This window comes from Larus michahellis, chromosome 5 (genome assembly GCF_964199755.1).
Source record: "Larus michahellis chromosome 5, bLarMic1.1, whole genome shotgun sequence".
Classification (NCBI taxonomy): Eukaryota; Metazoa; Chordata; class Aves; order Charadriiformes; family Laridae; genus Larus; species Larus michahellis.
In genome coordinates this window covers 24525889-24553352 of record NC_133900.1, presented here as the reverse complement: position 1 = coordinate 24553352, position 27464 = coordinate 24525889, and the positions used below count along the sequence as shown (strand labels likewise).

Genomic DNA, 27464 nt, shown 5'->3' with positions numbered 1-27464 from the left:
TCTGAGATCTGCAAGTCAATTCTGTGGGATCTTGGGCAACTTACTTCTTTCTCTATGTGGGATTGTTCTTCCACCCTCCTTGGGTGCCTTGTTGGTTGTCATTGCAGACTCTTAAAATAGGAACTGTTGTTTATTCTATGCTTGTGCAGCAACAGGCATAGGAAGGCCTTCATCTCGACCGAGTCCGCTGATAATGAAGCATGTCGTAGCTGCACACACGCCGTTCCTGGTCAGATTCCTACAAAAGCTTACGTGCTGTGCAAACAGTGAGCATTCCTGCCTCCTGGCCCAACACAGCCTGAAGACCCTTTGTTTCACAGTCCTGCCCTCAGAACCTTTTGCCTCAGGTAGATCTTACCACGGTGTTGAAACGGCGTGACACTGCGCCGTCAGTGCGCCTGTGCCCACCACCGCAGCTGCAGTGTGCTCAGGAATGCTCTGAGGCTGTCACTGCAGCTGATAAATGACATATGTCTCAATTTATTAAGAGCTCAAATTTTGCAACTCACTTTTAAAAATCTCTTTCTTCGTGCGTTTGAGACAAAAGTAGAGGACAGAGTGCTGAGTATTACATCGTTGTTTGTTTGTTTGTTTGTTTCCACAAAATCTCGGTTTAACTCTTTCAGTCATGCTTTGTTATCCTTACCAAAAATCTTAGTTGGTAACATCCTTAATGTGTGAACTCTTCACATCTTTTAAGTTCCAGACTGCTCTTGGAATCTCTAGTAGTATGCCCAGTGAGTTTTTTCAAATGGATCAGTTTTCTAACAACGTAGCTTACATGCCATGAATAGTACCAAAAAACCTGTAACAAGTTAAATGAAAACCTACCCTTTGACTTCAGTGGAAATGCGACTTGTCCTTAAACCTGCATCAACAATAGCTCAATTGCAATGGTTATTATCCTGGAGTTAAGTGAAAGGATATGTCCACTGTAGCTGTGTACTTTCTGATTATTGGGCTGCTGGGGAGAAAATAATTTCTGATGGCTCCTGGTAGGCGAGCTGGCTTTCCAGTTCACTTTACCATCAAAGAGCAAGGCCCCGTACGGCCCTGGTGTACCATAATTAGGGAGAAGTCTCCGGACTCCTGACTGCATTTCTTATTGACCTTTGCCACAGGAAAAGAGGTTTCTGACCAACTGCTTCATGCCTCGGGGAATCTGGGTGAGCTGCTGCTTCCCAGAGCAGCTCGCTTTCAGAGCACAAGGAGTCACTGGGACGTTTTCTCATCATGTGCTTCTCTGATCACTGTAACATTTGCAGTTTGAGGTATTGAGTAGTCAGTGAAACGTATATGGCCAACGTTTATTTATGATTTTGTCTTTTGTAATTGAGAGCTCCGTTGTAAGTAAAAGAATGCGCAGCCCTTCTCAGGCTGGTTCTGTCAATGTGAGCTGCTTCATCCCGGCAGTAGGCAGAGACTGTGGAAGCCGTGCTTAACGCAGAAGTCTGTTGAATCCAAAGGAGGATTTATAGGTAGGCAAACTGACGTTGGTGCCTGCGATGGTGTTGCCTGGAGTATTTTACAGATATGCATTTGTAGAGATTTTTCACTAGTGGGGCTGCCAGGAATTGCACGTAAGAGAGACACCAGCAAAGACTTTAGAGATTGCCTTTGGTATTTCTCCTCCAGTGCTGGCACTTTTGATCAGCAATTTTAAGTTTGTGAGTGGGACAAGACAAAAAGGAGAGGGTAAGTGCAGAGGAGAAAATTGGACATCCAGTATCCTACAGGCTACGGGTTGGGGCTAGACCGAGTCTGCTTGACAGCATCAGTAGGGGAGTTGTGCATGCAGCTGTGTAGCTGTTGTAAGATCCTTTCATGGGCTGTTTGGGTCTAACAGTCCTTGATTTGAAAACAGCTGTGTTGAATTACCATAAAGATACGTGCCAGGAGAGAACCGTCCTTGTGGAACCTGTATGTACTCTGCCAAGGGTCGATATTGAAGGCAGAGGCAGTGCTCTGTTCTGGGGCGAGCTGGGCTGCTCCAGCCTGAGTGAGGACAGATGGTGGAAGGTGAGAAGGTGCCTGCAGGAGGGCTGCGCGGTGGTGCCTGAGGGTCAGTTTCAGAGACCAGGGGCCGCAGGATCCCTGCCGCAGCTCAGCTCTGTGCCCAGTGGTCGCGCCGGGACCTCTTCGAAGGGCCAGGGAAAGCAAGCAGGACACACGCTTCTCCCCACGGCCCGGGCCGGGCCCTGCATTTACCTGCGAGGTGGAATGGGCTGAGGAGCCCGGCTTATCCCCGCCTGGGACGGGGCACCCCCCTCCCTGTACCCATCCCGAACACCGCACCGGAGGCTCCCCGCGCCCCGCAAGCCGCTGCCTCTCCCCGGGCGGGGGACGGCCCCGCGCCGCTGCGTGGCCCCCGCACGGCCGAGGGAGGGAGGGGCAGGCACCGCGCGGCCGCTTCCGCCCCCGCCGCACCTCCCGGCCGCCCGTGACGGGCGCCGAGCGAGGCGGGCAGCGCCGTTTCCGCCCGCCCCGGCTCCGCGGCGGGCGCGGGAGCATCAGTCCGTCCCCGCCGCCGCCCAGCCCCGTCCTGGCGCGGCGCTCCGGGCCCCGCCGAGCGCGCAGGTGCGGGCACCCCCGCGGGACCGGCAGCGGGACCGAGGAACGGCGCCGGCGGGTGCGTGCGGGGGACCCGGGGAGGCGGGACCGCGCCGCGGAGGCCGGGGGGGAGCTGCGGCCTCCCCGGGGTGACGCCGGTCTCCGGCGGGGAGGGGGGGTCTCGGCGGCGGTGCCGGCCCGGGGCTGGACCCGGACCCGGTTTCTGCGGAGCGCAGCCCGGGCGCTCGGCGCCCGCTGGCGGCGGATGCCTTGGGCGGGCGGGGGCGTCCTCTTCTCTGCCGGGGGGCGCTGGGTCTGCCCGGTTCCCGGCCACGTCTCTGCCGCTGGCAGACCCCTGGAAAGGGCATGTGAGGTACCCCGTAGTAAACATAGAGCATGCGCTGGTTTTGCTTTTTGTCTCATTCCTTACGGGTAAGGATTGGTCAAACCCTGGAGGCATAAGGTTTTAAGTTTTCTGTTTGAATTAACTACTGTAATGCTGAATTACCTGCCAGCCTTTTCTTGATTCCTGTGATACACTGGGCCAGGAGTTGCCTATGCGAGTAGCCAGCAAAGGGTACCATGTGGAAACAGGGATCTGTCAGATCTGACGGCTTGTTCCATTGTACGCTGACAATTAACTGCGCGTATGCAATGGGAAGACAGAAGTTCCTAACGTTTTCACTCTAGTGCAGTTGTTATATTATGAACTTTAACCATCATCTCTTTATACAGTAAACCTGTTCCGTTTCTGGATACAATCTAAGTAGTAGGGGTTTTTTTTGCCCTGGGGCAGTTACCCTGTCCTTTCGTAAAGGTAATTTAAAATGTCTGTGATATCCTTTTTTTGAAACACGGAGATTGCCACTGCAATTAGTAGCAGAGGCTGCTGCTGTGTTGTATGTGATGACATATTTCCTGTAATCTCTATTTTTACTCTCTATATTGTAACATTTAGTTTAGGTTGGTTGCTCTCTTGTTGTTTTGGGTTTTTTTTAATATGGTTGCATGCTGAGCTAAGATCTTTGTTAAGCCATATGCAGTGACACATAGGTCGCTCTTCAGAGTTATTTGATTTGGTACCTTGATGTGTAACTTGTTTAAATTCTTCTGTGTGGGTACAGATTTACCTTTATTTCTGACATACTACCCTGTTATCGAGCTGAAGCACCAGCTGCCAAAATGCATCCAGGAAACTGGGGCAAAAGAAAAATATTATGCAGAGTCACAACAAGCAAGACAGAGTTGAGAAGAAAGAGTGTTTTAGGGGAAACTAGACTTGCAATGTGAGCTGCCTTTTCAAGTATTTCAATTCTAACCCATTGAAGGCTCCAAACCAGAACAGAACTGTGCATCTGTTAAAAGCATGGTTATACTGCCCACTAAAAGCAAATTGCTGAAGCTTCCCAATTTATTTCTTGTTGTCTGATCAGCGTACCTTGTCAGGGGCATGTTCTTACCCGGTTCCAATGAAATGGTAGAAGAGATTAGCTTATGCCACATCACTTGGGACTCAACCTGAGAAAGTTGTACTTCGTTCATGATGCAGACCAACAGCTACTTAGGGCCTACGGATGACCGATCACAATAGCAGCATGATTGCCTGGTTCATGCACCAATACTTTTATAAAACTTTTTTTATTATTTGATGAGGCAAAAATTGGAGTCCAAGGAAACAATTTTCTGTTTTATCTGAGGCAGGTATTTCCTGTGCTGTAGTCTTCTGCAAGAGCAGGATACAATTGAACAGGATTCATCAAGCGCCTGAGAAGGGATTTGGGGAAAAGCTCTACGTGGTGCTGAGGCCCGAACAATACAGCCCTAAGCTCATTCCTTCTTTCCTGGTGGAGGTCTGCTGAGGCTTGAACTAAATCAAACTGTAACCTGGCACTGTTGTGGCCCACAGATGGGGTTTATAAGCAGGCATTGCTCCCCAAAACTAGTTCGGGGTACAATGGGTTAGTGGTTGTTGAACCCTAGACTCCCAAAAGCAATGCGTTAGTTTTTCCCCCCCTCAACTTGTGCATTTAATACAGTCTGACCTAAGCAGCAAGCACTTCTTCCTTGCTCCTCTTAAAATGGTACAATAAAATGTGCCAAAGATACTGTCCAGGGAAGAAGGTGGATCACTGAAAATCTACTCAAGGCTGCTAGTTGCAGCACGTACTTGGAGCATAGATGTTCCGGCAGGAGTCCAAAGTCTTTTCCTGGTCACTTTTCATGAGTAGACAATGGAAAGGGGTAATTCCCCATAAAAGGCAGCTGTCCCTTGACATCAGTAGCTGCTGTTACACTAACAAAAGTGAGCCAGTTTGAAGTGATTAAGAGAGCTGCAGAAACAGTGCCAGCTGTCTGCTCTTGGTAGGAGAAAATTAGTCCTAACTGTGCTACCCTGAATTTGTCATCAGCAAAAGACAGCAAGGTTGGTCAAGCTTTTGGAGTGATGTGTGTATGAGGAAGGACTGAGTAAGCTAGGACTTGGCATTCTGGGAAAGAATTCAGGCATACATTCAGGCAGAGAAGTGGGACAGACGTTCACAAAATAGTATAGAAAGGGTTAACAGAGATAAGTCTTTCTGAAGCTGGCTTTTCCTAACTTTGATATCCCTGGTTTTGCACTGGAAGAAAAAAATAGAAGGAGGTAGTTCTTCATGCAAGAAGCAGACCTGTGCAACTCCTTGCTAGGGTCCTGCCAGGGTCTGCAGATATGAAGTTTATAGGAGTTAGAAGGAAAATGGGACAAGTACTAGGATTAGAGATCCACTGAAGATTAAATAAAGCGTATCGAGCTCAGGAAATCTGAAATTTCAGACAGTATTTCAGTCAAGCAGCCTATGTGCTCATCGTGTTGAAACCTTGTCCTGGGCATCTCCTTATGGCCATGGTTGGAGATAGTTTAAAAGCTAGCCAGACCGCTGTTCTGATCAGTATGACTGCTCTTTTATGGTCATAACCCTTAAAGTGTTTTTTTAAAAATATTATTAACATATATGCTTAATAATCACATATCCTTTATGCCAGGCAGATACACACCCACTGGTGAAATTAGTCTGTGTACTCAATATACTCAATTCCTCAATGGGGAAGGGACCTAACTTTTTTTTTTTTTTTTTGCTTCTAACAATTTTCTTGCTTCAGCAGTAGAGCAAAAGCTTTTCTCCTTTCTGCTGTTTGTTTTGTCTTCGTTAGGCTGACAGAAGCTTACACATGTCTTTTTCAACGCACAAAAAAAAAGTGGTAGCCATCAGATCTTTTGGTTTATGTCCACCAACCTCCCTGCCTCTTCTCTTTGCCCTTTACTCCTCTGGCTTTCAGGACTGGAAAGGATGAAAGCAATCGACTATGTTTACTATAGTTGTATATCTCAAATTCAGCTGCCAGTTAAATACTAAATTCATCACTTGCCATTCCATTAAATTATTTTTCTCTTGTTGTTGAGGAATAAAACAAAACTGCAAATTTGTTTTCTCACCTAGGTCTCTGGACAAAATGGGGAATGGATCAGTGAAACCCAAGCACCTGAGGCAGCCGGATAGACACATAGCAAACCTCTCTATTGGCTGTGCTGGCAGCCGTAAGTTTTTGAAGGACACGAGTCTAGGCGTCAACGTGATCAATGGGCAAGCTGATGTTCTTTGCAGCAGGCTGCTTGAACTGGAAAAGGAGCTGAAGAGAAAAGATCAAGAGTTGCAAGAGGGTCAAAGTCGTGTTGCTGAGCTTCAGGAACAGCTGGCTATGCAGACTAAGGTCATCGCGGAACTCACCAAGGAACTTCAGAGCAAGTGTATACAGCTGAACAAGCTGCAAGATGTTGTTAGCACTCCAGGAGAGCACTTTCTTCAGCCCTCTCCACTTAAAGTGGCTTCAAAGATTCAAGTCTCTGCTGATAGGAGGAGAGGAGCCAAGGAAGGTGTATCCGCAGAGCCGACAACACAGCTGTATGATTTGAACAGGCAAGCTGAGTTTTCCTTTGAAAAAGCAAGAGTCCGAAAGGATTCCAGGTGAGCTCATTTCAGGGGGATTATATGCTTGTGTTACAAGGATATTACTTTTATCACAATGATATTGTCTCCTCATGATGAACCAAGATTAAAGTATCTATCTTTTTTATATAGGCTTTGTCACTGTGACAGTTAGATGCTGGTTGAGTTTGTGTGTAACTTTAACCAAGAATCATCACCCACAGACTTCAGGTGAAGAGTGGTGGGTAGCCTCTGTATTTCAGTTGAGGAGAGTCTTATAGTCTCCTTGGGATTTATCTTTACTGACAGCTAAGCAGAACCTAAGCCTCTTCTCAGGTCTAGGTTTGCCTAGTGCTTGCAGTGTAAGCTGTACTCTGGAGCCCTGATGAGCAGAAGGCTAGATGCCTTCACGTGGATTCAGATTCTTCTTCCTATAGTATGGAAGGCTTGGGAAGGAGCAGGTGGCCCCAGCTCAGCTCTCCCAAATGCAATATGGACACTGATACTGAGCTGGGTACAAAGTTTATCCTCCCAGTTTCAACTCAGTCTAGTGCAAAATATAATGAAACGTTTTGTATGGTGTGATTATCCTTTTAGCAGCTTCCTCCTGTCCTCCAGCTTCTGACAGTCATGGTGTAGGAACCAAATTTTACTTGTTCCTCTTTGAATCCAGTTATGCTTCTAACCTCTGCAAGAACCAGAAACATGAGTTTTTCCTTAATGGGAGTTTGAGCATTGAAAATTTAACCAAAGCCTGAAGATTTTAGAGTTTGAACATGGTATATGAAAGCAGATCTCTCAAAAAAGTCTTTCAAATGGAAAATTTTTTAATCTCTTATCTTTTTGCAGTGTTAATCTAGATGTCTCGGTATCTGTAGGACTTGGTTCTCCATATTTCTGTATCCTTCCGGAGCATGCTATCACCATCAGCAGCATTTAAGCTGCCTATATCAAGTCCCTTCCCATTAAGGGCTCAGGATCATGACCCAGTTATGATATCAGCCATTACTGGTTGGGGAAGAACTGTCTTGACACTTGACATTGATGTCAGTCACCGAGGGGAGCTGCTTCACAGCTGGCCTGACCCAGAGTGGAGCAGCAGATCTCAACACACAGGCGGCTTTCATGAGGCATAGAAATGCCAGGGCCAGCAGATCTGCCAGGAGCCAGCAGCTCTGGTGGGAGATGCTGAGGAAGCTGGGGCATTGCCAGCACAACCGCGACCACCTCTCACTCCCTCCGCCTATAAAAAGCAGCCCAGGTAGCAAGAGCGACCAGGACCACTGCAATAGAGTGGGCAAACAAGGCGTAGGGTGGCAATTTGCGTGGCAGTTCGTGTGGAAGGACGTAGTGACCCTGCCATCTCAAGAGGTGAGTTCAATTGATGGTCTTCACCCTCTCAGAAGGAGCTTAACTGTGGTATCCACGCAGCGGAAAGCTGTGTCCTCTGCACTCGGGAGAATGGATGTGGCAACCCAGCCAGAGCTCCCACAAAAGCATGCAGCCATCCAAGTCTCAGGCTGCAGGGAGTGCCAGAACCTTTCACTGGTAACGGATGGCAGTAGTGAGAACTGCTGTGTGAGGTGGACGATCTGCTCAGCCTGGTGGCAGAACTATGAGAGGATGTAGAAAGGTTAAGGAGCAAGAAGAAGAAAGAAATGGGAACAGCCACCAGAAAAAAACCACAAGATCAAGGAGATCCTGTATCCTCCCCCCACCAGGCTGAAGGCAGTAGCTTAAAGGAGAGGAGTGCACAGAGGCAAGTCCACGCCCAGGGTGGCAGGTGAAGAAATGGATTGAGTGTGAAGAGCTGTCTCTGAAGTATACCCATGAGCAGGTTGAAAGTCTATGGGTAAGAATAAGAGACTGAGGCAACAAAGGGAACTTTGTGGTTGGTGTCTACTACACGCCACCTGATCAAGGGGACCCTATGGATGAAGCTGCCTTACTCCAACTACAGGAGGCATCAGGCTCGCAGGCTCTCATCCTGCTGGCGGACTTCAACCGCCCAGGTATCTCCTGGAAAAGTAGCACAGCAAGCTGTAGGCAATCCATGAGACTCCTGGAATGCATTGAGGACAACTTCTTAAGCCAGATAATAGGCAGCCCTACCAGAGGGGATGCGATACTGGACCTGTTGGTCACCCACGCAAGTGAGCTAATCGGTGATGTCAAAATTGGAGACAGCCTAGGCTGCAGTGACCATGCACTGATGGAGTTTGCAGTCCTGAAGGATATGGCTCAGGCGAAGAGTAAAGTCAGGACCCTGACTTTTAGGAAAGCAAAATTCCGGCTCTTCAAGGAGTTAGTCAATAGGACCCCCCGGGAAACTGCCCTCAGGGAAAAGGGAGCAGGACAGAGCTGGCAGATCTTTAAGAATGCTTTCCATAAAGTGCAAGAGCTCTTGATCCCCAGGTGTGAAAAATCAGGAAAGGAAGGCAAGAGACCAGCATGGCTGAGTCAGCACCTGCTGGTCAAACTGAAGCACAAGACGGAAATGCACAGGCAGCGGAGGCAGGGACAGGTATCCTGGGAAGAGTATAGGGACGCTGCCTGGTTGTGTAGGGATGGGGTCAGGAAGGCCAAGGCTCATCTGGAGCTGAACGTGGAAAGGGATGCAAAGAATAGTAAGAAGAGCTTCTACAGGTATGTCAGCCAGAAAAGGAAGGTCAAAAAAAGCGTACCCCCACTGATGTGCAAGAATGGCAAACTGGTAACAATGAATTGAGGTAAAGGCTGAGATACTCAACAAAAAGTTGCCAAGACACACTCCATGATATTTGAAAAGTCATGTCAGTCAGGTGAAGTCCCCAGTGCCTGGGAAAAGGGAAACATTGCGCTCTTTTTAAAAAAGGGTAGAAAGGAGGATCCTGGCAACTACTGACCTGTCAGCCTCACCTCTGTGCCTGGAAAGATCATTTCCATAAGAGCTAACAGCAGGGACAGGAACAAAGCCTGGAGAAGGATGCTATGGCAAAGCTGGCCCTGGATGTTGAAGAAAGGTGCTAGTCCTACTAGCGGTGGGGACCAAGAAATACCTCAACACCAGAACAGTTCTGTGGAGCTGTGCACCCCTTTTTAGTAGTATTCATCAGGACAGCGACTGGCATGAGTACGGGATTAAACGCCTTCTGTCCTTTCAGGACATCTAGTTGTTTCCAGCAGCAGTTCTCAAAAGTGGGGCAGGTACAGAAGAAGCTGAGGAAAACAATGGAGAGAAAACTGTTAGATACTGTGCTGGATGCCCATGGAATGAGCAAGCAACTGATTGGTGGTTATGATACTCATGTGTCCTTCGCTCTGTGGCCCACTGCACCTTCTGAAAACAGCATAGTGTTCTATGTTCTGTAGTTCTGGAAGCTGCTCATTTTAAGTATCAGTTTATGAGCCATTACTGTATTTTATTGCCATATTCTATGCATGATGCAGGCCAGAGTGAATTAAATAAGCAAGGTTGTTTTTAGCAGAAAATGAAGTTAGAGCTTGTATTCTAATAACCCTGTTGCTTTGAGCAGAAGCTAAGTTATGATCACTATTTCTAAACACAGTCCTCACCATAGCCACTTGATTTTATCTTTCTTGCCTCATCTCATTATCTTTACTTATTTCCGGTCATTATATAGCTAGTAACATTGTAAGTCTACTTACTTGCCTTAACTGATTGTTCGTTCCTGGATTTTCCTCAGGAGATTTTCCCACATAACCTAGTTTTGATGATAATGTTGCATTGTTTTATAAATGCAGGCAAGAGTGGGCCTTAAATGCAGCAGTTGTTTAATTACATTCATTTCTGGCATGGATTCAAGGCACTGCTTTATAGGAAGTCCTTGACCTAGAACATACACAAGTCAATCAGAACTTATAGATTGCCCAGTGCGTATGTACAGCCAGCCTTGTCTCGGTTGGTTAGTCATTATTAGTGGATTCATCCACTGTTGATTTTTCCACATTTTCTTCATAAAATCCAACCACCGGGCTCTTCCACCAGGAGCTCAAGACTGTTCTTGTCTTTACAACTCTCCCATTTATATGTATTTACTACTGCAGGAAATGACACAGAGGCTCTGTCTCAGGGAGCAGCAAGAACAGGGTTGCTCAACACGAGAAAGCGAACCAAGGCTGTCTACAGCACGGTCAATGCCCGTACTAACCAGGGTAGCATCCCACAAAGTTTGGACAGGGTAGGCAGAGCAGGGTGGTGATAACAGGGTCCACCAGGAGTCCCACAGAAGAAGAGGTCAATTGGATGCAAGCTCTAACCGAGGGGCAGAAACGAAGTATTTAAAATATTGGGCCGATACCCATCCAGAAGGCAAAAGCAAAATCAATTATTTCTATAACATAGCTCAGGCAAGAAGTGAATGCCCAGACTAAATAGAGCTTAAATAGAGTATGTAGGCCAATGGGCAGAGGTTGTGTGGTTGGTTGTCCCAGGTGAGGCCGATCAGGGTGGTTAAGGCCTATTGCTGCTCTCAGGGCCCTGGCAGGCTAGTCCTTGTTCATTGATGTGCATACTTTACCTGCCTTTTGCCCAACTTTTACGGATACCCTGAAGCTTTTCCAAAGACTTTTTGATGGCCGTAGTTTGCTATATCATCACCAAGATGCGATATGAGTTTATTTCCCTGAATGTTGAATTTCAGAAAGCAAAGAGGTTGGTAATAATGGCTGCATACCTATATCCGTGAGCCCTTGTGTTATATTTTTACTTCTAATTATACCCTAAAAAATTCCTAAAAGCAGTAGAGGAAAGGGCCTGATTTAAGAAGATTCTCTCATGTCTAGTCATTCTTAAGGAGACATATTTGGCATCCCACATGAGCAGACTACTACAGCATTTTTGCTGTACGAGCATTTATGCTATTTGTTGTCATCTGCGCAAAGAAAGCGGGCACAGAAGAGGTAGGAAGAGTTTTGCAGGGAAGTGGATGCAGGGCAAAGAGCTGTGCGGGAAGGGATCAGCTCTAACCTTCCACCTCCACACACGCCTCTGCTGGACTTATTTTGTGAATCTTGGGACAAAGTTCAACAGGTACTTTGCAAGCTGACCTTGTGATGGTGTCCTGATCATAAATTTTCTTAGTAGCTATGAATAGGGAATGCCACAGGATCAATGTTATTATGCAGGTGCAAGGGAAGTTCTGTGTTTTCATTTTTAAAATCACATTCATTTACAACTTGCTTTGTTTCCCCCGCCACCAACATCTTCTAACGTTCTCCTGAGAAACAGCAGCACCTGTTAATCATGTCTTTGCACACTTTTCTTTCCTTGCATCTTTCTTCACCGCAAAGGAGAAACTCTTGATGAGGTCTTAGTACCATCATTGTTGACTTTAACCTTATTACTATAATCAGTGTTATGTTTTTGCTGGATATTAGAATGTATTAGAATGTTAGAAAGGTGATTTTATAACAAGTTGCCGTTCCCGTGCAGGCAGTGGTATGTGAAGACATACTCTTCGTATTTCTTTCCTTCAGATAAGCAAGGCTATATACCTTAGTCGTGCAATGGGGAAAGAATATGGTGAGAAACAGTGGAAAACTTTCTGGGGACCATGTCTTCTGCTGGAAGCTTTTTTACATCGAACCTGATGCTTTCTGCAGGCAGGGTCACACAGGAGGAGAGAGGCCATAGTGTGGCACAGCTAATGGGATGCATATTGATTGCAAGGATTGTAACATTTGTCAGTGGTACTCGTCACGTGAGTGTAAGACATGAGAGGAAAGATCTTGAGAGGAATGGATGCCTGGCGAATGGTACACTCCAACCATGCTGGATCTTTTAAACTTTGTGAGTTTTTTTTGTTTTAAATCAGTGAGAAGAAGCTCATCATGGATGCCCTGAATAAAAATCAGTTCTTGAAGAGACTGGAGCCTCACCAGATCCGAGATATGGTGGAATGTATGTATGAAAGGACTTTCCAGCAAGGGAGCTACGTCATCAGGCAGGGAGAACCAGGCAATCACATTTTTGTGCTCAAAGGTGAATACTGCCTACTCATACAACTCACCAAGCGCAAGAAATAGGAAAGTAATTTAGAAGTCATTGTAAGAAACCACCATGATGATGTTTGTGCTCTTAAATCATTTATGGTGGCCCTACTGAGGGCAATGCAAGTTTTACCTGTGACTTTTATGAAACAGAGTGAGAGCAACAAAAAGCACCTTAGAAACTTGAACCTTGATTCAATGCTATTTTGTTACCTTTTTCGTTTCTGGAGGCCTAGAGACCAGAAAATCCTTTATGTTGTAGGTGTGTCCAACCCTTTCTTCTCCAAAGGAAAAGCAGGTATAATTTAAAATACAGAAAACTGCTCAATGGTAAAGCCCCTTCTGAAATAAACTTACTTTTCAACATTCAAGAGAACTTATACCAGTTTTCTGTATATGTGAAACTGAGGTATGAGGTCTGAGTTTACCCTTCTCAAAGTTTAGACTTTTTTTGAAAAAAACAGCTGCTTGTTTTTTTCTGGGGAAAAAAAACAAGCAACCAAAAAACAAGCTTTAGGATAAGAAGACTTTCCTAAAATCATAATAACGGGTCTGAAGTAATCTCAGTGCAGTCGTCTGTGCTGACTGCTGCCAAGCTTACGCTCAGATCTCAAATTACAGATCAGCCATAGTGGAGCCCAAGTTTAACACCCGAAAGTTGCTCCCAGCAGCAATACTCTCTTTCATCATCTCACCATAAAAAAAATTATCAGTATTTATGATTAATTTGCATACTCATCAATTCTGGACTACTAGAAAGCCCAGAAGCTCACGAATTAGAGTTCATGCTGTAAGGTGTGTGTTCTGTTGAGGCAGGAATATGTAAGCCAGGGGCATACTGGTATAGCACATATTCTGTCTTCGTATGGATGCATTAGTTTGGAAAATTGATGGTGGAAGGAGAAAGAGGAGGCAAAATTTGCGATGGGGTAGTCATATTCTTGACAGACAAAATGATAACGTTTTGAAAAACAGATGAAATATGAGGAAGTTGGGCACCTGGAAATTTTTCTGGCACGTTAGGCCTCTTCCGAGGATCCTGTGAGTGTCCTGAAGAGAAGAGGGCCAAACTTTCAGAACATGTTTAAGGGAAGATTTTTGGGGGCCATAACCTGTGAAAGAATTCAGACTTTCTTTGACTTTTGCTGAGTTTGTAGTCCTTTAAGAAATTGTCCTTAACAATTTCTTAAAGAGGGATTTAATCTGCTTTTTTTTTTTATGCCCTCTCCTTTGCATTCTGCGTGTATATACGCATACATGGGTATGAACAGACAAACCTCGTAATTTCTCCTGTGATCGCTATTTTAAGACTTATTTGTCTACACCACACTAGGCTATCTGAACCAGTACTGACTGGTTTTTGTAGCAAAAGTTTATCCTATCAGGATTTAGACTGGCCCTTTTCCATGGCCTTTTTAGTGTTGAAGTTTCTCTTAGCTTTCCCTCCCTTCCAGAGTAGATTTGTAGATGAGCAATACACGTTTAAAAAAATAATCTCTACTGTATTGTACGTGTGTTTCAAAGCACTGTTTGCATCGTTGCTCCCATTCCTGTGTTCCAGGGAGTGGTGAAGCCAGAAATATATCGATTTGTTTTCCCTTTGCACTGTGCAGTTGAGCTCAGTTTTAATACCTATTATCCTGATGATTTTTGACAGAGGGCAGTCTGGAAGTCTTTCAGCAGAATAAACTACTCTCCTCAATACCTGCGTGGACAGCCTTTGGTGAACTAGCCATTTTATACAACTGCACACGGACAGCCTCTGTGAAAGGTACCTGAGGTTTATTATAACAACGTTGCTCGAAACGAAAACTATGTACTTTTGTGAGGTCCCTGTAATATTCAGATTTTCTTTGAATTTTTCATTTTATAGATCTCTGCATGTCTTGATTATCTACAGTAAGCTCACGTTTCCTTCCTTGAGTTCTTTCTACTTGGGAACTCTAATAATACTATGCCACGAATATAATTCCATCTCTAGCATGATCTTTGATAAACAACTAGGTATCTCCAAAGTATGCTGGTTAGCCAGATCTGTGCCAAACTAATTGTTAAGGAAGGATTATGTTTTAATGTTGAATGATTTAGTATCAGCAGTGGTCTTTGACTCTTGTGTTCTTGTGTCGAATGCAACCCTGAGGCTGAAATTACAGTGTGTTTTTAATAGAGCAGAATGATGGTGTTTTTAATAGAGCAAATAAAATACGTAGGAATTAGTTGCTTTTTTACTTCTTTTAGTTCTGTATCATTAAGTTACTGGGTCCTGCCAAGATTCATTTGCACCTGACACTTGCAGCTGGCACTCAGGAGAAGACTTGAGTTTGATCTCAAATGTGGTGGTGGCAGAGAGAAAACTTCTGTGTGAGACGTGCAGCTTCTCTGAGGCAAATACTGGCTCTTGCTTTGTCTTTTCTCTCTGACCAGGATGGAGTTGTTAAGTGTTGCTTTGATACAAATGTCCCTCTTCCTGCATAAGACTGGGTATTCATCCATTAAGTACCCCTTGATTCCTTTTCTAACCTGCCATAATTGTTCTGTGACAGACCAGTAAGTGACTAAATATGGTTAAATTAATCATTTTTCCACTCTCCACCATTCCATAAATATTACTTGTGTTTGAAGGCAAATTTCTGTTCTTGTTTAAATCGGCAGTAAATATGAAGCATTTATGTTGACTTAATAAGGAGCAAATGGAATAAACCAAGAAGTTGTTCACTTTAAAAGCTCCTAGTCTTTCTTTCTGCACCCAGTTTAAGCTTAATCATTGTTGGCTGTGCAGATGGAAGTTATTACATGTAATCTGTGTTTGCTGCTGCCTGGTAAACAGAACAACATCAATAATGTGATTATTTTTCTTACTAGCACGCTATTCTACTTGAATATGTTCCCTATTTTTCTTTTTTGCCTGCTGCGTAGTATTAGCAATATTAAGTAGTGTTTCTGCAGAGTAAGAAGTCACGCTACTTTAGACCTTTGTTAACGTTAATTGGTTTTGAGGTAGGACAAGAATTGTCCAATTGTGGACAAGAAAGGGTGTTTGAATACTTAAAATCACTGCAGAATCCCACCCTTCTCCAATAGCTTTCCTGTGTTTCTTGTCGTGGAAGAGCAGTACAATGCCGTAACTGAGCATGGCTAGTAAGTACATACGTGAAAACCCTTTCGTGATGCTGGTTCTAGTGACACCCTTTACCTAACGATCTTTGAAGACTGACAAGTGAAGAACTTTACCCAGGCAGCAATTCAATGGCTGCTGCTACTCAGCAGCATATTTACATGCAGTAGCTGTATTTGAAACTGGGAACGTGATTTACTCCTGTGTTTCTGAATTTCTCTATCTCATCTCTGAGATTACTTTTTTCTAGCTATATAATTGCTTTATTTAGTTAAGGAAATGCATTTGCAATAGCTTGGATATTTACTACGTTTTCTTCATGCAAGTTAAACCAAAAGATGTTATTTAGGAGAAAAACAAAACCAAAGCAATACCTTTGTTCTCCCTTCCAGCATCCAAAAATATTTTTGAGCTATCTTGATAAATGGCAATTAAGAGCATATGTGTGTATGCGATGACTGTGCATCATTTTAAACCTGGTGGTTTTCTTTCCTGTAGAAATAATTTTATGTTTATGATAAGTTGAGGAAATCAATTGCTCCAGGTTTTTTTCTGTAGCTTTGCTTTATCCCAGAGAAAACAGTTTTGTTTCTTCTTACGACAGAAGGAAAACTGCTGAATCTGTTGTGGTATCTTTCAAAAGAAGACATAAAATTAAATAGAATCACCTTATTTTGCTTAAAAAAATAAAGTGCAATGTGTTCTGTTCTGTCAATGATTGCACCCAAAAACCACTCAGTGGTTTGCATCTTTGATGCTAGATCTAATGCATGCTTACTGTATTAATATTTTGATTACCTTGTGAAAGATCTTCATTAATGTTTTGATTACCCTTTTTTTCCCTTATAAAATGGCTAGACTAGAGGAAGACTGTGTGAGAATCACAGCATTAAATGAAATGAAATTTATTTCTTGACTTCTGTTATTTCTATCTTACTGCGTATTTCACAAAGATTTTCGTATAATCTGAATTAGAGATGGATCCAAGCCATAGTATTCAACGTTTACCTCATAAGTTTTGAAAAACTTCAGCCAACTTCATGTTTCTTTCAAATTGGCTCCTTTGCAGTTTACATTGCAGCTTTTGAGCGCAATCAATGACTATCTGTGATTAGGAGTAGACCTTCACAAGCATTCCAGCCCTGTTTGTGCTCATAGTAACTGGCTGGGTTACTCGGTGTGGAGTTGCACAGAAAGTGCTCTGTGGAGGAACCGTTGCGAAATTATGCCTTACTTTAGTGAGCATTGTTTAAGTGTGAGCTGAATTATTTTAGAAGTCTGATTGCAGTAGGTGCTACATATTTTAAAATATGGCCTTGGGCATTTTGAAAGAGCTAGTCTATCTTGTACCGTGACCTGATATTGTAATATCTTCCATCAAATCATTTGGAAACATTGATTTTGTTGTTGGTTTTTTGTTTTCTTAAAAGCAATCACCAATGTTAAAACATGGGCATTGGACAGAGAAGTATTTCAAAATATCATGAGAGTGACAGCACAAACAAGACAAGAGCAATACAGAAACTTCCTAAGAAGGTAAATACAATGCATTTCTATTTCTCATACTGGCGTGGGCACAACAATATTGCACCTGTCTTATAAAGAGAGAGAGAAAAAAGCGCTCTTAATGTAAAGGGCCTCAAAACTCTGAATATTTACCTGTCTTGATTTTTTTAGGATTCACAAAATAATTTTTCTCATTTTGATTGTGTTTCTCCTGTATTACATTAGGAAACAGCAACAGATGCTTGAGTGTTTTTAAGTCATGGAACAAATGCATAGGAAGATTACATGGCTAGAGGTTGAACCAATGTATTAAATAAATAGAGTTAAATAAATCCTCCAACTAGGAGTTCATTTGCTGTTGGAGTAGATTAAGAAATATTCCCCATGCCCTGGAGACTTGAATATGAGAACTGCACGTCTCTCAATTTATGAACTAATTCCAACATAAATTGCTAGGAAATCTGCAGAGTAGAATACATCTCCCTCCTGCAGGGAACACTGAGGGTCGTACAGTGCTTTTCCTTAGGAAGAAGGTCAAATCAGAGGTTCCAAACCATAATTAGCTGACTTCGTATTTTCTTTCTTCAACAAAGAATGACCACTCTGTTATAGCTTCAAATCGAGATCTCAAGCCTGGCCATGCGTAGAATGTCGTGTGTATTTTTGCATCCATCTCCATCTTTGGTTTCTATTAATACTTCTTTGCTGAGCCTGAGTAGCTAGAGAGCTGTATGATTTCCTGACTTTTACAAGTCTAAGTGCTCAGGGAGGGAAGTTTTTTCATTCTTATCAGCAAGTTCACTAAGTCATCACTGTAGTTGGATTCTCTTTTATGTAGTTGTCCGCATAGTACTGAAGTTACCTTTGTCTGATTTTGCAGTCTCTGCAGTGCATTTGAAAATATATTATTGAATTACTATAATGTGTTGATTTTGCAACTAATGGATTCTGTATGACTGAAATTTTAAATTAGTCTGTATGTTTGCTTTTTCCCCTACTGAGATACAAAGTTGATTTACAAACTGGCCAACGTTTGCCGCATTTCTAAGTTGTACGTTGTGTGAGTTCTGTTTATCTAAAAAACAAGATGAGAATGCGTGAACCTTGCAAATTAAGATTTAGTTGTATATTATGTGTTTTGTATAACACCACCACCAGTTTAGCTAGTTATAAAATGTGGTTGTACAAAGCGTATAGATGAGATCATAAAAGTGTTAATGATAACTACTTTTGGTTCTTTTTCTTTTGCATTTCTGTTTTCTGGAAGCGTGTCCCTGCTGAAAAACTTACCTGAAGATAAATTAACCAAGATCATGGACTGCCTGGAGGTGGTAAGATACTGTTAAGTTTTTCTAAATAGTGTTCCGTGAGCTTGCAAAATAACAAAGAATAATAAATAAGTAAAAACAAAACCAAAAAACAATCAAGCTTTTTTTAATATGACAGTATTTTGGGAGTGGTCAGAGTGGAATTCCAGATTGTCAGCAAATAATAACATTTAGTGGCATAAAAGTAAGTTATATCTTTGGCATCGAAGGACTCAAGCAAGTAGATAAGAGGATCTATAGGCTAGCCTTTGTTAAGACTAAGCACCAAATTACTGTCCAGGTCTCTGACTCTTTTTTGGTAATTATGCTTTACCTGTTTGCAACGTGGATAGCTAATACTTTCATACGCTACAAAATACAAGGGGCAAAACGGCTGTAGGACTTCAACATATGAAACCAGCAAAATATCTGTGTGTCTTAGGGCTGCATCTGCCAGCAGCCTTTGGAGGTAAAGGCTTGATATGTAGTCGTAGCTGGGATGTTTTCCAAGAGCAGTGGTAACTATTAAAGCTTTTTGTATAGGGAAAGTCTATAGGAACCCCAGTCTTGGAACAGTTCTGCAGGTGGAGAACAAAAGTTCCTCAGAGAACTAAGAGCCTCAGTCCCAACGAGTCAGAGGAGGCAGAGTGACGAATGGCCATAGCGCAAGGGGATGAGGAGATCATGGTGTTGATTATGTGAAACAGCAAATGGCCTTAGCACAGCAGTACCCTAAGCAGTGACTTTTTTTTTTTTGGTTGGATTGCTGGCAAGGGAAAACTTCTAGGGAAATTCTGCTCAGAGCAGAAAAAAATGAACTGGTTGTTTCAGCCTGGAGAAGAGAAGGCTCTGCGCCGACCTTATAGCAGCCTTCCAGTACCTGAAGGGGGCCTACAGGAAAGATGGGGAGGGGCTGTTTGCAAGGGCATGTAGCGTTAGGACGAGGGGCAATGGTTTTAAACTGGAGCAGGGTAGGTTTAGATTAGTCATTAGGAAGAAGTTCTTTACAATGAGGGTGGTGAGACAGTGGCCCAGGTTGCCCAGAGAGGTGGTGGAGGCCCCATCCCTGGAGCCATTCAAGGCCAGGCTTGGTGAGGCTTTGAGCAACCTGATCTAGTTGAAGATGTCCCTGCTTACTGTGGGGGGGTTGGACTAGGTGACCTTTAAAGGTCCCTTCCAACCCAACACATTCTATGATTTTATGATTTATGAGGAACAGATCACAAAGCTGGAAGTTAACATGGAAAAAAATGCTTGATTGAAAGTTAAACAATTAGATAATGAAAGCAGGGTTTCTTAGCAGAGACAGAAAAAATGGTACTTTGGTAGCTTGCAAGAGATGACTTAGGCATTCCTACGGAGGTGTCAAGCCCAAGATTAATTTTGGAAGTGGGATTTTGATTTAGAACTCTTTTAAGAGCTTTTGATCTTTTTTTCCCGTCATTTTCCCCTGCTTCATAAGGGTGATATCAGTGTTAATTTTTTTTTAAAAAAATAACATGCTGTCGCATTAAGATATGTTACAGATTGGACACCATGCTTTATATAGTGGAATGCTTGCATATTATCATGGGATGCAACATGTGCAGGAGACAAGCAGTTAAACATCAATGGAACATCCAGATGTATTAAGAACTCTGCATAGTAATTAGAATTTTCAGAGAGGCTAATGATATATTGGACAATATTGTCTCTCTCTTCTCCTCCAACAGGAGTACTATGACAAGGGAGATTATATTATTCGGGAAGGAGAAGAAGGAAATACCTTCTTTATAATAGCAAAAGGAAAGGTAAGATATAATACACCTAACTTCTAAAGTAACATATACAAACACCTGTATTTCAAAAACTCACTCGACGGATGTGGTCTTCAGTAAAAACCGTGCACAGAGTTTTTGAAGATACTGTTAAGTTTGCAGTACTGTAATAAAAGCAGCATTTCAGAGATTCAGGGAGCCTAATTTTCATTCACAATGAACCCATGTTATATTGTTCTAATTATAATGTAACTAAAGTATGTCCTGAAGCCTCTTGGCAGTGTAGCAGAGATGTTAAGTCGATTTTTTGTAAATGAGATTTGATCCTATGTCATCTCCTGGATGTTTCAGTATCCAATGGGCAAAATACGTGACTTGTGAAACATCTAAGAAATAATGGAGTCCTAGGTTTAACGGAGAACGGCCTTTGAGGTGACTCAGGGTCTATTCCTTTCATTCGTTACTCCCAGAGGAGTACAGCAGCAGCCATTATCCTTCAGCTGTTACATTGGAGGCTGAGAACAAAACTCTTAAAAATCAAATCAGGAGAATTTTCATCAAAAAACTTCCAGTAGGGGTTTCAAGTTTCCAAAATGTCTCTGTGTCTGGAGATGTTCTGGGTTGTTTTTTGCTAAGGGGTGTGGGCATCAGCAGAACGTGTGCTGCTGTGGAAGCGGAGTTTCCGAAGGGGGGAAATGTTAGTTAATGTTTCTGGAGGCTATCTGTTTATCCGAGAAGATGAAAAGCTCGTATGATGCCTGCCCACTCTGGGAACTGAAGTATTTTTCAGGTTTTCACTAAAATGCAGTTTGTTTTGGTCTGTTTTAAAAGGTATGAGGAGAAAGCGTTGGGGGTGGGCAATAATGAATATATTAATTTTTCCATCTCTCAGCAAAAATTAGAGAGGCGTCAGGTAATGTTTGATGGTTTTAATTTTTGAGAGGAGGGAGTAATTATATAGATTTGTAACTCTTTCTGCAGCATTGCTGGGCTTAAGGCATTTATGAAATACATAGAAAAGAAGGGGAAACCATGCTATACTTTGAAACTTACCTCGTTACATTTTTGGTCCTGTACTTCCCAGGTGATAGTTACCCAGAGTACTGCAGATCACTCGCAGCCTCAGCTGATTAAAAATCTACATAAAGGAGATTACTTTGGAGAAAAGGCTCTCATTAGGTTAGTTCAAATTGTCTGATTCATGATGTACAGTATTTTAATTGAGCTATCACCATGTGTCGGATTATACAACTCATGGCTGGTTTGAATATAATATTTGTTTTGATTATAATAAAGTCAGCAGGTGAAGGCAATAGCTGAATTTGTCTTAATGTTTTGGTGTTTGCGGAGAGAACTTGAAGGTATACCCTGTCACCTACCTTTGGTTTTCCCTGAAAAAGTCGAATCCTGTCCCTCTTTGCATTGTTGCTTATTGTTTATATTTCAGTAAAAGCTATTATGAAAACTTGAGCCAGGTTCTAGATGACTCCTAGCATGGATAAGTGCCATCATTATTGGACTGAGCTGTTGTTTCTGTGCTGGTACCCGTGATAGTAAGAAACAGAGAAAAGAAGTACAGAGAGGACATGACCCATGAGCCAAATAGCTCATATAGCACGTATTTATGTGGGTGATTGACTAGGGATTGTTTGGTCTCTGGAATGTTTTATATCTGAGGATCGTTTCTGAAATGAGTAGTAAATCCTGACGTAATGCTAATTACATCTCATCGTAATTTCTTGGAAGGTTGCTAAAGGAAGTTATGTTTCAAATCATAATGAAACTGTAAAAAATACTGCGCTAGACAATAATAATGGCTAGTGAAATGATATAATTGTGTGTTTGGCTCAGCAATATTAATCCAGATACAGGCTGCAGAGGCCTTGGAGGAGTTTCACCTATAGCAGCTGTGACCCTCCATGAGTACAGGGGTACTTTGAGGATTTTGATATGCTTCTGAATTCTTCTAATCTGTTTCAATTCTTAGTGATGATGTCAGATCAGCAAATGTTATTGCAGATGAATACAATATGGAGTGCCTCGTTATAAATAGAGAGTAAGTATCATGCTACAGTTAAATGAAAGACTTGCATCCCCTTTCAGTAGGTTAACAATAAGATGTGACTTCACTGTAGGCATAGTCACAATGTTTGCTTAAGTGAATACTGAACGAGTGATTATGCTTTTGGAATACTGAACTGTGGCTACGCTTTAGAATGCTTCATTTCTATGCATCATTTATGCCTAATGAAGAGGGGCCGACAGAAGGTGCAGGAGCACAGAAGCTTAAGAGTAGTTCAGAGTTATTCTTGTCTTTCTCTCCTTGTGGTGGTGATGTTTCGCATTTGTTAAGTGCTATTCATTGGCTCAGGGAACAACTAAAGCCCCTGTGTGTCCCTGGTTTCAGGGTGTCCTTTGTTCGGGGGGACATGCAGCCAAATTCCTGGTTTTGTCAGGTAGAGGCCAATTTTAAGTTGGGAGAGGAGCGGCTGGAGAGCCGCCGTGCAGAAAGGGACCTGGGGGTGCTGGTTGACAGCAGGCTCAATATGAGTCAGCAGCGTGCCCTGGCAGCCAAGAGGACAAACCCCATCCTGGGGTGCATCACCGTATAACCAGCCAGACTCATGCCAAGCTGGTTCCTGTGGTAGGAATGGCGGAACCGCACTTAATAACCATAGCGTGTGTGTGAGACAAAGTACACCCAGCCTGCTCCGAATTATTTCAACACGACAGGAAATGACCTGAGGAGATCAGGCACTCTGTCCCCCTACCCCCTGACAAATGAAGTTTGGTACTTCAGCCGGTTCCTACCACTTCAAAGCTCTTAAAATTTGTACTGTCAAAGTGAGAGTTTAGTGCTCAGTCTGGATCATGACTTAGAGGCAAGGTAAAGCCTTGGTGCAGCAGCACACATACTGCTTTCTTCTCTTTCCACTGTATGTTCATTAGTTTATACTGTTTCATTTGTGTTTTCAGGACATTTAATCAAACTGTTGGAACTTACGAGGAACTGCAAACTTACCTTGAAGGTTATGTGGCTAATTTGGCCCGGGCTGATGAAAAGCGACATGCAAAGTAAGTCAAATCATTTGTTAGGCATATCTTTAGTAGGTAATCATAAAAAAGAGTGATAGATATGTAAGTAAAATCATGGCTGGTAGTTAATGGAAATGGGCCCCTGGGAATGATAACAATCACTACAATGAAACTGTCTGGATATGCTCATAGAGTCCAAGAAATTTTTTCTGAAACAAAAATTACATAGAATCTCAGTATACGGACTTCCAACCACAAATTCACTCTATCCCAAGAAAACTGAACACAGAAGAGGCATGAAAGTCTGCTCAGATAGTTTTTTGCATTCTGATGGTAAATTCTTTGACTGGTAAAACCCTCAAAGATCAACTTTAACTCCTGATTGAATTAATGAAACCGTATTACTGTACAAAAGACTAACTGCCATTTTAAATAGAAATAAGCAGGCATAAAAGAAACAATTTATTTTTAATGTTTCAGTGTAGCACTGGTGCTGTTAGAGGGTTTGCTTTTAGCTGTGGACCACACTTTTGCTTTATCTGCCCCTGATTTCAACCTGAGCACCATTGGAAGATCAGCAGAGTATGTTTTTCTTCTGTTTGGAAATAGAGCTCTGTTTTTATTTCTGATCATTCTACTGGAACTGGTACACAGTCCTTCAGAAATTCATTCTCCAACTTGGAGTGCCCAAACTTTTGCATCTGACTGTATAATTAGGAACCTTACCCGTGGATCAACTCTTGATAAAAGTACTGTTCATTGTACCCAGTGAAGTGAACTTCTGTAGCATTTCACTTCTAATTTAGTTCCATAGGATGTCCAGAAAGAAAGTGTTTCTGCGTAAAATAAAATTAAGATTCTGTTAGGAAAAAAGAAGGCTTTTCTTTTATTTATTTATAGGAGTATTAAAGTACTGTGGTACAGGTTGCTGGCAAGGAACGCACTAACCTGTGTTACTTTTCTTAATGCAGAGGAAGATCCTTCTGTGGACAGTTGACCAAAGAGGTGTCTTTGGAGATGATAGAGCTGAAGGAGAAAGTATCCCAGTTCTCTCCTTCCCCATTCCAGAATTTAGAAGTTGTCACAACTCTGGGTGTTGGTGGGTTCGGAAGGGTTGAGCTTGTAAGAGTTTGTTTTAAACATATTCAAGCAGTTCTTTGTCTTAGACGATTGATTTAACTGCTGAAAAATGTGAGGGGTTTTAATATTCTGCACGTTTGTTACCTCAGGCAGAGGTAATTCTATATAAAGCAATACACAGTTAAAAAGTACTTTCAGGACTTAAATGTTCAAAGAAACAAATCCATTTTTGCATGCCACCTTCTTCTGCTGTTAAAAGTATCTTCCTGGTCACTAGACTTATATTCTTCAGTTTGTGCATGTGGAGTTTACAGATGTGCCTACCTGCATTGTGTTCCCTGAATTGCAGGCCTTTTCCCAAGATTCTGCCTGGACCTGAAGTCATCTCCAGCATCGCATAGTCTGTGTTGTTAGAATTGCTTTGGTATGCCCCACAGCAACTATAATCAGTGTGATCTAGCTCTGAGCTGTGTTGACTTTGAAATTTCCAACAACTTGTAATGGCTCTTTTGAGTCATATTCAGAAGCATGAACAGCCGTCTTTCTGCGATGGGAAGAGCCTCATTAGACTAAAGTTTTAATTTCCGCTTTCCTTTGGCTGAGTAGCAAACGTCTGAAAAAAATGTGAACACTTCTTGTGCAGGCTGCTGAAGGTAGCGGTAGATTAAAGGAGACTATGTCAGGGTAGTGAAGTCAATAATTCTGTACAGGAGTTAGACCGTCCATTGTTTTATTCCAATTCATGCTTCACAAAAAAAAATTTCCTCGCTGATTGACTGTCAGCTTGGAAGTTCTGCAGCATCACTTGAATAATAAGCTAAAATTTGAATTCTCAGCCAGCTGTATGACACCGATAGCTGCTTCCTTGGTTTCCCAGAAGCCCTGTTTTACCTTCCATTTTTTTATTTCGTATTGGACAATATTTCAGTGTAATGCAAAATTATTTGTAAACATTTTTCATAAATTGCCTCTGCATTTTTTCTTTTGTATTATGTTAGTGTTTAGAAATCCTAAATTGAAATTGGAACACACTGTGTATAAACTCATTGTAAAATACAGTACCTATCCAAACTGCTGCTATTTTGTACACATAAAATGAACACAGGGAACATTTCTTTTCATTTTACAAGGGCGGACTGGGACACTAAAAAGATCTGATGCTTGACTTAAAATTATACAGAACAGTTCTGCAGAAAATCTGGAATTTGTCCCTCGTTACAGTAATCAATTTCAGTCCTGCGCTGTGTTGAAAAAGGATATCAGTGTATCTATTGAGAATAGATTGGTAAAACATCCTCTCTTTGCCTCATGTGTGCTCATCGTTTTTATTCATAGGTTAAAGTGAAAAATGAGAACACGGCTTTTGCTATGAAGTGTATAAAGAAGAAGCATGTAGTGGACACCAAACAACAAGAGCATATCTATTCTGAGAAGAAAATCCTCGAGCAAATATGTTCTCCATTCATTGTAAAGTAAGTTGACCGCAAGATTTCCTTGAAAGTTGACCCGCTGGACGGCATTTTTTAAGAATAAGCTTTGGCATATATGAGTTCTGGATGAAAGACATTGCAAGTCTCGCATTTTATTTTACTTTTCCTAAATTGCTGTCATTTGTCTCCACAGACTGTATCGCACATTCAAAGATAGTAAGTATGTATACATGCTACTGGAGGCTTGCCTTGGAGGGGAACTGTGGAGCTTGCTGAGAGACAGGTAACAGCAAAGTTACCTTTGTGGAACCTCGTCCTTTAAAATAACCAGTCAGTCAATGTGTCTGCTGAGTAGGTTCTCTATTCAAGACCGGTCCAATGAAAAGACGTTTTGTTCTGTTTTCAACCACATGAGTGAGGTACTGAATGTCAATGCAAAAAGCTGTTAATGTTCTGGGGGTGTTATGTGTTATCTGGCTAATGAGCAAGGCATTTTTAGAAGTTAATTGTCTACAAGGATAGTGATTACTTCTGTTCCAGAGGCAGCTTTGATGAAGCCACTACCAAGTTCTGTGTTGGGTGTGTGACAGAGGCTTTTGACTATCTACATCACGTAGGAATTATCTACAGAGACCTGAAGCCAGAAAATTTAATTTTGGATGCTGAAGGCTATATAAAACTGGTGAGATGTAATCCTTCTGTAATGTTATCCTTTTGTGCTTGTATCCTGTTTCCTTGCGGGGGGATATAAATAGACGGCATGTAATTCTAGCATCAGGATCCCAGAGGTTAGTAACCCTTACACTTCAGTAGAAAAGAGGGAAAGCTACTTGTTGCACAGTGAGAAACAAAGGCGTTGCAAGGCACAGATAAACTGGGGATTTGCAGGCTCCGAGGGCTCTTGCCACAGCGTAAACAGCAAAAATAATTCCTCCCAGCAGCCAATCTTAATGTAAAAGCAGGAACCACATTTCCCAGGTGCAGAACTACCTCCCCGCCCAGGCTGAAGCGATCGTAGGTTCTACAGCATGTCTGCAGAGAGGGAACACAGTAAAGAGCTCCTGCCATACTTGACTCTGACCATGAAAAGTCCAAAGAGAATACCCTTCAAACATCCGCTCTGAGGACAATGAGCAACCCACCGTTTTCCATGGACTGTAAATCTCATGTCCGCAAGGAAAGCATGGGTTGTTCTATCCAAAAGACAAATAATTCAGAAAATTACTCATGAAAATAAATGGATCTGCTCTATAACATTCAGTAATCCAATGGAATTACTTCTTTCTCCTTCACACCAACACTGTGTAATTGTTTTAGCTGTAAACTGGCAACTCAGATGTTTGCAGGAGATGAGGGTAATTTAGACTTTAAGGCTTCCCAGTGCAAAACACCTCTGCGTTATACAGCATATGTTGATTTTGACCAGGTTGATTTTGGCTTTGCAAAGAAGATCGGATCAGGGCAGAAAACCTGGACGTTTTGTGGAACCCCTGAGTATGTTGCCCCTGAAGTCATTCTGAGTAAAGGCCATGACTTTGGTGTGGATTTTTGGTCCCTTGGGATTCTTGTGTATGAACTCCTTACAGGCAGGTAAGTGCCTTCTACTCCAAGTTCTTACCTTGCTTGTTTTTAAAAACATTTTCAAGGTTTTTTTTAAAATAAACAGGTTGGGTTATTTCCCATCAGTAAACAGGAACGACTTGCAAAATGATACTTTCTTTGCCTCTTAT

At 42.5% G+C, this 27464-nt stretch overlaps 1 protein-coding gene across 2 annotated transcripts in view; it reads left to right on the top strand.

Annotated features, from left to right (window-relative positions):
- The first annotated feature begins 2436 nt into the window (after positions 1 to 2436).
- Positions 2437 to 27464, top strand: part of PRKG2 (protein kinase cGMP-dependent 2) — a 31189-nt gene continuing 6161 nt past the window's right edge. The window contains exons 1-15 of one of the 2 annotated variants that reach the window (XM_074588510.1): positions 2437 to 2629; positions 6027 to 6551; positions 12329 to 12495; positions 14161 to 14274; positions 17049 to 17154; positions 18392 to 18455; positions 20144 to 20221; positions 21273 to 21367; positions 22176 to 22244; positions 23165 to 23263; positions 24196 to 24346; positions 25640 to 25776; positions 25928 to 26017; positions 26275 to 26416; positions 27161 to 27324. In XM_074588510.1, coding sequence (XP_074444611.1) covers positions 6040 to 6551; positions 12329 to 12495; positions 14161 to 14274; positions 17049 to 17154; positions 18392 to 18455; positions 20144 to 20221; positions 21273 to 21367; positions 22176 to 22244; positions 23165 to 23263; positions 24196 to 24346; positions 25640 to 25776; positions 25928 to 26017; positions 26275 to 26416; positions 27161 to 27324 — 1988 coding nt within the window. In that variant the 5' untranslated portion in view covers positions 2437 to 2629; positions 6027 to 6039. The remainder of the gene's footprint in view (positions 2630 to 6026; positions 6552 to 12328; positions 12496 to 14160; positions 14275 to 17048; positions 17155 to 18391; positions 18456 to 20143; positions 20222 to 21272; positions 21368 to 22175; positions 22245 to 23164; positions 23264 to 24195; positions 24347 to 25639; positions 25777 to 25927; positions 26018 to 26274; positions 26417 to 27160; positions 27325 to 27464) is intronic. The other variant, XM_074588509.1, reaches the window with a different exon arrangement.